At 49.8% G+C, this 10609-nt stretch overlaps 1 protein-coding gene across 1 annotated transcript in view; it reads right to left on the bottom strand.

Moving 5' to 3' along the window:
- Positions 1–8251: 8251 nt before the first annotated feature.
- The window catches only part of CRTAC1 (cartilage acidic protein 1), a 132744-nt gene continuing 130386 nt past the window's right edge, over positions 8252–10609 (bottom strand). Inside the window, exons 14-15 of the mRNA XM_033129768.1 lie at positions 8861–9004; positions 8252–8418 (exon numbers count right to left, since the gene is read on the bottom strand). Coding sequence (XP_032985659.1) covers positions 8300–8418; positions 8861–9004 — 263 coding nt within the window. The 3' untranslated portion in view covers positions 8252–8299. The remainder of the gene's footprint in view (positions 8419–8860; positions 9005–10609) is intronic.

Below are 10609 nucleotides of genomic sequence, written 5' to 3'. Positions count from 1 at the left end.
GCCTTTTGAGGTTCCCACATGACCCTTCTCCGGCAACTGTGGGAGGATTTATTCTCTTGGCAGCACCGAGGGCAGACTGTGCCGAGCTCACAGCTCTTCCTCTAAGAGGCTGTTTTACAAGGGCTGTCTTTTCAGCGTCTGCTGGATGGCTGAACTTGGCGTGCAGCATCCTGAAGCTGCGCTGGGACTTGTGGTTTCAAATCAGGGATGAGGGCAGAGATGGAAGACTATGAGGTGACCAGAGGGCTGCACTGGTCCGTGGCCCCTCAGGGATTCGCTGAACTGTCCCAAGTCTCAGCTTTGTCATTTGTAAAATGAGAGCATTATGAGAATGCATCTTTGTTTCTCCAATGTAAGATACTGTTGTTATTGCTGAAGTTACACTTGGACCTTATTATATGGTGTCCTCGTGATATAGATTTATAGCCAGGTTTCAGAGTCTTACATAGAATAAACAGACATGTATCCAAGCAATCACTGATTCTCTGATATATACCATGAATATTAGTTGTACATTAGTATTCCATTTAGTTCCCTAACACTCTGGTGGCTGGTTATATTTGAATCCTTATTTTATAGATGAGGAAACAGATGTTCCAGGTGGTTAGGCAGCTTGACAAGCACCCACAGCTAGTAAGTGTCAGAGCCGAAACTTGGACCTAAGTGTCCAACTCAAATCCCGCTCTCATTCTGCCAGTGTGTCACAGTCAGAGGAAAGACTCCGTTCTACCTGGAGTGATTCATACAGATAGATTTCAGACCCAGACAGAAGCACGTGGGCAAATGCAGACACAGAAAAATTAGCTTTGCAGGGGCATGAAGGGTCTAGTTATTTTGGAGTAATTCAAGTTATCGATTTCTATAATGGAAAAGTGATTGGAGACCAGCTACCTACCACCTGAGAGCAGTGCTGAGCAAGACCCCGGAATGGGGAAATGTTATTCACAGCTTACAAAAGGTCGTGTGTGGTGATGGCCTTCTGCTCTCGGTCCCCAGTTCCTTGTAAAGTCTTGGAGGGCGGGCATCTTGTCTGACTCGTTTCCACCATGCCCTCCCCTTGCCCCAAGTGCCTGCCACAGAGCCTTGTCCTTGGCAGGTGAACGGGAAATGTAGCCCATTACAAGCCGGCAGGAAGAGATAAGAACATGCAGACGTGACATCCTCAGGCCCCTGGGGACACATGCCACGGAGAAGCAGCTTAGACGCATGCAGACAAGGGAGTGGTCACCAAATGACACAATTCAATGACAAGTGGTCACCAAATAACTCAATTAAAGGGTAGCAGCAGTGAACCCAGGCCATCCCCTGTGCTGGGCAGCTGCTTTCAGTAATGTTGCCCTGGCCGTGATTTTGTGGCTGTGCTTATGATCTCCACCTGTCCCAGGAGGGGAGGAGAGGAAGCATGCACCCCACCCCACCCCACCCCGGCCCTGCCTCGTGTTCCCTGAATGCCATTACTTGGAGGTGGGGAAATCCTGGTGGGGCTGAATACCGTGCCAGGAGAGTCTGGACCTGTAGTCCCAGAGAGTGAATTACCATGGGCAAATGGATGGATAGATGGATGGATAGATGGGTAAGGAGACAGATACAGAGAAGATGGGTATAGGGAAATGACTGATGGATCAGAGGTGAGCGAGGGGGCTGCCTGGCTTGAGATGGATGCTTGCAGAACCTGGAGGGCAGGTGAGTGGATGGGTAGCAACTGGCCCTGTGATCCCCAGTGCAGATCTAAACACAGGACCAGAGCTCTTCACAGCAAAGATGCTGTGTAACTCAGTCCCCAAATGAACCCTGCATTTGTAACTGAGTGATGGATGTGTCTTCCTGGGAAGGATTCTTATAGGTCTAACAGCACCCCAGTAATGACTTATGGATTGTGGTAAAATCAGCCACTGCTAGAAGTGAAACCTGGAGGTTAAGGGGCCTGGAAAAGATTTTATAATATCTGCATTTGATCAATCCAGGTGCTGCCCTAAGCACCTGACATGCTTTATCTCCATGAAGCCTCATTGGCTTTATGAGGTTGTTATGCCTCCATTTTGTGGATAAAGAAACTGAGGCTCAGAGAGGTGAAACAGCTTGTTGAAGGTCATTTACAGAATGTATAGGTGGCGTGCCTGGGATTCAAGCCTGAGTCCGTCTGATCCCAGAGTCTCTGGGTGAAGAGAAAATTTTAAGGATAGATGGAAGGAGGGAGGGAGGGTTCTAACTATTTTTGGGCCAGCTTTCTAAGAAAGAATGTGCCATTTCGGTACACAAGACTCCTTCTGCATGGGGGTAAGGCTTTGAGACCTCCTACTTTCCTTCTCTCTTTCCTTCATGGCCTGGAATCTTGAGCCCAGGACCTGAAAGTACAGAGAAAGTATATGTGGGGTTTACCTTCCTCCCTTCGGCCTAAGCTTGTCCCTCTGCCATGGTCCCCACGAGCCGTTGGGGGTACTTGATTGTGCTTTTAGCTCTTTCCCCAGAAGCTCTGCACCCAGGTCTGGGTGGAGGGAGGAGAGTTAGCCCTTAGATCTTTTGTGGGTGTGTGTGTTAATGATTCTGGGGGACAAATTCTTCATGGCTGCTTTGGGGCTGCCTCTGGGGGAGAATGAGCTCCCTCTACAGGAATTACGTAGGGCCCCAGGCTTTCCTTCTGGCAGGCAGCAGGCAGGCACAGATCATGAGGTTCTGGGCGGGGGCTTCCTGGGAAGGAGGGACGCAGCTACTCCTTCTGTCCCCACCCTCATTCCCTGTGCTCCTGCCCTGCCCGCCGCCTCCCTTCCCCCCGCTGAATGGGACCTTCTGCATCGGGCACCTTCCTTCTTCCAGGTCTTTCACCCTGGCTGTGCTCCATGGCTCAGGCTTCACCCTGACCCTCAGTCTGTGTCAGCACAATGGAAAGAACAGCGCTGCCCCCCCCATATTTCTGAAATTGTTGATACAATTGTGCTTCTGAAATACTCGAGCTTTCTGCAGAGGAGGCAGAGTGAGCAAGGAGGCGCCTCAGGCAGGAGTCCGATTCCCGGCCCGGCTGTGGTCCTCGGGAAGTCACTGCTCCTTTCTGGGCCTCAGCTCCACATCTGAAAAGGATGGGGCAGGACTCGATGACGTCTCAGGAGCCTCTGGATTTGGTGATCTGGGATTTTGTGATGGTCGAGGGCCGAATCTGCAGGCCAGTTCACTAGCTCCCAGTGATGCTGGCTCCATCCAGCCCAGTCGATGCCACGTCGTCCCTGCTCCGTTTACCTTATTTTATGATTATTTCCTCCAGGAATGGCACCGCGTGAGAACTAAGCTGAGCACATCAGTACAGCACAGGCTCTGGGAGAGTATGCTCGGCTCCCTTATGGCCATTTTTGGTCTTGAGGTCTCTTTCCTGTGACGCTGTCAGCGCCCCGTGAGCAGCAGAGTAAGCTGGGTGGCCCATGAGCTATGGCTTTGAATAGACCCAGCTCCATCCTGAACTTTGCTGCTTAATAATATTAATAAGATTTCTAATTTACTGGGGGCTTAGTATGTGCTAGTCAGGTGTTTTATATCATCTTGTTTAACACAATAACTCTGTGAGATGGCTATTATCCCCATTTTACAGATGAGAAAACTGAGGTTCAAGAACAGCTCACTTCCTTTAAGTCTTGACTCCAACGCCTCTTTCTCAGTGAGGCCCACCCTGACTAACCTTGTTTAAAATGGCATTCTGCCTCTATCCCAGTTCTCCCAATTTGCTTTAACCCTCCTCTTTCACACCCTCCCTTGCCCCAAATAGCACTTATCAGCTTCTAAGTCACTATTTGTTATGTCGTTAGTGCTTGCTGTCTGTCACCAGGGCATTCAGGAATCTTTGCCAATGCTATTCACAGACGTATATCCCACGCGACTAGAATGATGCCCAGCACTTAGTAGGTATCCAGGTCGTGTATGCTGAGCGACAACTGGTTAAATCATTTGTCCAGATGTCAACTACCTGGACATCACAAGCCATAAGGCTTAAGAACACAGGCTTTGGAGCCAGACAGTTGCTGGTTTGAATCACAGTTTTTGCCATTTAACTAGCTGTGTGACCTGAGAACTGATTCTTTCTGAGCCTCAGTTTCTTTGGTAATAAAATAGACTAATAATATTTCTCTCCTAGGATGGATATGACGATTAATGGACACACATATGCACAGTTCTTGGCACATGGTAGGCGTTCTGTAAATGTTAGCTCCTTTCCCCAGAAGGGTTGTTTTCCTCTTCTTGTTCCCATTTTTCTCTGGCAGCCTACCCTTTGGCCACTCTGCTGTTCAACAGCAGTTCCTTAAGAGGACAAGCCACTGAAGGAGGGGCCGGCGTTTTCTGTGGAGTTAACCAGCCCATGCTCTCGTGCCATCCCTCTTCCTCCTTTTAGAACGTGACTGTTGCTAAGGAGATGCAACATCAGCCCCAGACAGGACGTTGCTGGGGCCTGGCCCACACTGCAGGAGAGAGGCGATGGCTGACCCTGGGGAGGGAGACATGGGAGCGATTCAGCTTGCCTCCTAGGTTGAGAGTCTGAGTGGGGTTATCATTCTGGAATCCACTGGAAAAACCCAGCTGGTTCCCTCAAAAAATGAAGTGTCCGTCCTCCTGTCTCCATGCAGCTCTGGAGAGATGACCGATAACTCTGTTCGGAGGTTGGAGTGGAGTTCCTTCTTGGGCTGTGGTCCAGAGGCGCAGGGAGGGTGTAATGCCCAGACCCTGGGAGGGGGCCACAGCAGCCAGAGTGACACATAATCAAACTCCTGGCCCTCAGAATGGCACCTCCCCAGAGCAGGGCTGGCAACTGAGTAGAGGCTCGAAGAGGTCCTGTAGGTGATTCACAATTCTGTGTCTGCGAAGGCCAACCATGCTGGAGGGGACTCAGCATGGCCACTACCATCGCCTCTTGCAGCTTTGAACATGACCATGGGGAGACTGTCTCAGATCCGGGCCTTCAGGGACTCCATTTCTTCCATCCTAACCCATCCCTTCACCCTGGGCAGCAAGAGAGGTGGTGGCTTTTGTGTAGCCAGTTAGCTACCTCGGTGAAGAAGGAAGAAGTGGAGGTGAGAGCACAGTCTGGGGGTTAGACTGCCATCATCGAGTCCTCCCTCTGCCTGTCCTAGCCATGTGACCCCGGACACACCACTCAGCTTCTCTGTAAAACTGGGATAATTATAGCACTTGCCTCTTGAAATTGTTGTGAGGATAGAAGGAGTTGATTCTTGTAAAGAGTTTAGATCCGTCGCAGACATGCCAGGCTCATTAAATATAAGCTATTATTGTCATTTTAAGGGTGCATTCATTCCTGGGAAGAGGAGTATTCTTGGGCAGAATAAAAATAGGATTATTATTATTTGGCTTTTCTTGAAAACATGGGAAGTTCTGGCAATGCAGGCCCATCTTCTTGCTCTGCTGGAGAGAGTCCTGGCTGCCCCCTACAAATGGGGGGGGGGCGGGCACAGCTTCTCCATTTGCATAATCCCTTCCAGGCCCATTCCAGTATTGGTCAGCCCCTAAGGCATTTGCTATTTCTGTTACAAACTCAAGTCCAGCATTAGCCAATAAAGATGTCAGGAGCCTGGTGGACTAGGGCACAAAGAAAAGATGGAATTGTCTGTGCTCAGAAGGGGAAGGCACAGGATCAGGCCCCCACGGACCTCAGAGGACGGGGCATTAGAAGAAAGAGGGTGCTGGGAATCCTCAGCCTGGCTAGCTTGGGTGCGACTCTGAGCCCACTCATTCGTGGCTGGTTCAGCACAGGGCGTTAAATGCCCTGGACTGAAGCACTTGGCTTAGAAAGCCTGGACTCCTGGCTCACTAGCAACGTCCCCGGTTACTTGGCAGCAGGTATGTTGATTTGGTTCACTACCAGCCTGCCCTCTATATCTCTTAGCCTTGTATTTCTTCCAACACAAGCACCTTGGGAGCAGGGGACTTGAACCCCTATTGGATGGGCCTTGTCACATTCCTTATGGGAGGGACCCGGTGCTTGTCACACAGAAGGTTCTCAATGAATGCTTGTTGAATGAGCATATGAATGAATGCAGAGAGCTTGCTTTCTGGTACAGCAACCCCAAAATTTAGCTAGACCTTTTAGAAAGCCCCTCTGAGTCCCATTCCTATTCTATGCACTGGGCTCCTCCATCTGGCTGGAGTAAGGCGGTGTGGGGACAGCAACTCTGTCACCTTCACATACCACTGTATGCCCAGAGCCTAGCGCAGTACCTGGCACATAGTAGGTGCTCAACCAATATTTGTTGAATGAATGAATAAAATGAATGAATAAATGAATCTGATGGAAAGACTTCTTATCCCTGGAGTTGGGATATTGTAGTTGTGCTCTTAACGGCTGGGGGGATTTTGAACTCCTTTGTAAGTCATCTGGTCCCACCCACCAAGTAGGATCAAACAACACCAATCAGACATGTTATAAGAAACTCAGTGTGTGAGGATTCATAATTATTGCCTATAAGCCATCCTTTGAAGTTTTCTGTCACCCCAAATCTCCTGATGTCCTTGGCAGGCTGTCTCACTAGGTGTCCTGTCCCTTATAGCTTGTGCTATGTGTGCAGCCAGTCAATGGACATTGTTATCTTGTCATTTACCATTGCATTTGGAACCATCACCTCTGTGGGTCTGGGGTTTTACTTATCTTACTATCTTAGGTCCACTTGTTTGTTTCTAACAAGGCAGCATCTTCTGGAATGACTAGGGAATACTCTAAACAGTGAGAGTACGGTCTGCTACCCTCCTGACAAGATGGTGTGGTGGGAAAGGGCTCCAGCCCTGGCGTGGGGACCAGGTGGCTCTGTGACCTTGGGCAGATGACTTCATCTCTCTGAGCCTCAACTCTGGAGACCTTTTCTATCTTTAATTCTGTATCAACACCCAGGAGTGGGCTTCCCAGAAGTGGAATGATTTTTAAGTTGGTGTATGCTTTTCTGTGAAATTGTAGCTGTTTTTATTTTAAAACTTTTCATTTAAGCTCCTGTTTCGAGTGTAAAAACAGCAATAGCTATGAGGGATTCATATTTTGTGATTTATTGGGAGTATTATTATTATATCAGAAAATGGTAGGGTTTTTTTTGTCAAATATGTTTTAAAAAGGCTTGCTGCATTCTTAAGTGTGATTTCATTATATTGTGGGGTGACTTTTTCCCCCCATGATGAATAGATCTGTGATTTATAATGAACCTTCACTGCTGAGGCTGGCCGTGAAAATATTCTATGGCGTTACATCTTTCCCAAAGGGTGTTCTTGTTACAGGAGCTTCCAGTTTCCAAGCGTACTGCAGAGAAGACCAGGTTGCAAGGTTCGTTCTAGAAATCAGGGTAACCTGAGACTAGCCATGCCTATGTCCAGCCACACATTGAGGTGTCTCAGAAACGAAAGGGCCTTTAGGGATACACTGGCCCGACTCTCTTATCCTTCAGATTAGGGAAACTGGGGCCCAGGGTGGAGAAGTGACTTCCCCCTGGCAAAAGGCCCAGAGTACTCCCACCATGTGTGGACCTTGCTCATCCCACATCCGTCACCTGGTCTGAACCCCAGTACCCGAAATGTGATCATTGATACACACACCCAAACCATTGCTCAGATCCAGGGACAGAAACTTTCCCTGTCTCATGATTTGCTTTCCAAGTGCCACATGATGGAAGGGCTGCTGGTAATCCAGCATTCCAACCAGCATCTACTTTGTCCCAGACACATTTTTTTTCCCCCACCAGCTAGGCACTAATATCCAGCAGAGAGTTTATTGGCATAATTTCTCCAGCAAGAGGCTGGAAAACTTAGCAAGTTCAAGCTTTAACATTTTTATCCAGAGTCCCAAAGGGCCACGCTTTTCCCCTCCCATCATCACCACCAACGCCAATCAGACTTTCTCTACCACAGGAAGTCAGGGTGCATAGACCAGAAACAGCACAGGCCAAACCAGCAGGCACATGATTCATTATCTAATCAACTGAGCAAGCAACCACCTGGGAGCCATCTTTGTTAAGGGCAAAATAAGCCACACATGACATGGAGGATACAGAAAAGACAGGACTATCTCGATTCTTCTGAAGGAGTGAGGGAGGCGGGGTGGGGTAGAGGGGAAACTTTCCTTTTTTTTTTTTTCCCTCAGAAAACATGCAAAGAAAGGCTTCATAAACAGCAATATCTCCCAAACTTCCCTTTTCAAAGATGGCCACCCCCGCTGTCCATTTAGAAAGAGCACGTGGCAGAATCTACTGGGTGTGGAGAGAAAGACAGGCAGCGGGAGAGATTTAGTTTTCCACAAAGGTTGTTGGTTTTTTTCCTTTATTGTTGGGATTTAAAATGCATATAACCGAAGGCAAAGTCCAAGGCCTAGAGAAAGATACGAGGCCTGAGAGAGAGGCTCAGAGATTCTAAAGGCGGCAGAAGGATACCCACCTAAAAAGGCCACTTGAGCTGCAGAAAGGATGGGGCAGAGAGATAGAAAATGGGAAAAAGAGAAAGGGGGTGGGGATGGGGTGGGGTGGGGGGAAGCATTTGGGAGGAAGAAGACAAATACCAGTTCAGAAATTCAGACAGTTACGTAGTAGGAGCTAGTTTATATCCCAGGTAGGAAAAGATGGGTTGGTCTTAAGGTTGGAACATTTGTTTTAGGAAATGTGAGAAGGGGGAAATAAGAGCAATGGCCTCTGGCCAGAATACAGCACCCCAGAGGCCATTCAGTTGGTGGCAGTAGTGGTGGGGCTATTATGGTCTTTCCCGGAGACCCAATGGGAGACTAAGGAGAATCCAGCCAGGAAAAGGCAGGAGCTGGGGACCTTGATCTGGGCCTCCCTAGCGCTCCCCAGTGGAAGGCAACCTCCCTTTGCGACTGGACTGTGGCTGGAGCTCCACTCACCTACACAGGCCGTGCCATCCTCGTTGGGCTCGTAACCCCGACTGCACCTCTTGTTGGTCCGGCACCTGTAGCTTCCATACGTGTTGACACACACGGGCTTGTCTCGAGGGCACACGAATGGGAACTGAATGCATTCGTTGGTGTCTGAAAGGTGAGAGGAGTCACTCAGGAGGTGTGGGCTCAGGCTCTGCTGCCCCATCCACTCTGTGACCTGGGGCCTGTCCCTGCTTCTCTCTGGGCCTCAACTTTCTCACTCCAGTTCCCTTGGCTGGTTCCTGTTATACTTGATCTCGACATGTTGGGGGCATTCAGGCTCGGTCCTGGGTCATCTATCTACCATACTTTCTCTAGGTGGTCCCTTCATATGTGGATGATTCCAGACGTCCTATCTCCAGCCACAACCATTCCCTGGGGCTCTAGACTTATGAATCTGTCTTACATGCATCTCAAACTTAGTAGGTCCCAAATGGAATCCTAGATTCCCTCCAGTCCTCAAACCTCTTCTGTCCTGGTCCCATCTCCCCTAACTCAAACAATCCCACCACTGTCTGCTCAGCGGCTCAAGCAGAAATTGGAGTGATCCCCACGTCCTCTGTTTTCCTTGCCTCTGTAGGCAATTTAACAACAGATCCCATCAGTTCTGCCCCTACAGTACAGCTCTTGCCTGTCCACTCCTTCTTACTCCTCCGCCACCAGCCTCTTCCCAGCCAGCGTCATCTCTTGCCTGGATTTCTGCAGCTGCATCCTGGTTTACACTCCTCCCTCCAATCCAATCTGCAATTCGGCAGCCAGAGTGATCTTTTGAAAATGTGATCATGTCATGTCACTCTCCTGCTCGACTGCACAAGGCCTTACGAGCAAAGTCCAGACACCTCACCGGGGCTTCAAGGCTCTCCTGGATGGGGTGTCTGGGTCCCCCATCCTCTAAGGCACACTGACCCCCTTTCTGTTCCGCTGACACACAAGCCTTTTCCCTGCCTCATGGTCTTTGCTCCTGCTCTTCCCTCTGCTGGTAAAGCTCTTCCCTGAGCTCTTTCTGTGGCGGACCCTTCTCCTCCTTCAGGGCTCAGTTCAAAGGTCTCCTCCTCCGAGACGCTCCCTGACCACTCCATCTAGAACAGTCTCTAGAGAGCACTTTGTTTAAAGGGTTCTTAACTCATCGAGTCCAGCTGTCAGGTCATGTGTTCGTGGTCTGTCTCACCCACTGGAAAGAATACCCTTCAGGGAAGTTGCTTGGCCTGCAGCCCCAGCACCCTGCACCGGGCCTGGTGTGGGGGAGGCACATAAATGTCTATGGACGATGGAAAGAAAGAGGTGGCTGGACCGGTGATCTCACAGGGTTCTTCCAGCGTGCAGGGAAGATGCTGGCATTTCTGTGGACGTGCACTGTTTGGAGTGGCCAGGGTGGGGACACGGAGAGCAGAGGGGACTCATTTTCCCTTCAAACAGTCCTTAGAGCCACACGCCTCCACTTTCTCACGTGTGGTCCTCTGTCCACGCAGTGCCCCCATCAGAACACTTTCTCCCCTTTCTGTGCCTGGTAAACTCTGCATCACCCCTCAGGTCTCAGCTCAGATCTTGCTTTCTCAGGGGCATCTTCTTGAACCTTCCCTAGATTGGTTTAGGGCTCCACCTTTGTGATCCCACAGCCCCTGCCTGCCCCAACCCCGTCTCTGTGGGCGTCACTATTTACTCGTGTGCCTCTCCCATTGGCTCTAAGCCCCGTGAGGGCAAGGACTGTGTCTGTCA

This window comes from Rhinolophus ferrumequinum, chromosome 16 (assembly GCF_004115265.2).
Source record: "Rhinolophus ferrumequinum isolate MPI-CBG mRhiFer1 chromosome 16, mRhiFer1_v1.p, whole genome shotgun sequence".
NCBI classification, from domain to species: Eukaryota; Metazoa; Chordata; class Mammalia; order Chiroptera; family Rhinolophidae; genus Rhinolophus; species Rhinolophus ferrumequinum.
Note: the sequence above shows the minus strand (reverse complement) of the source record. Positions and strands in the feature narration are given on the sequence as shown.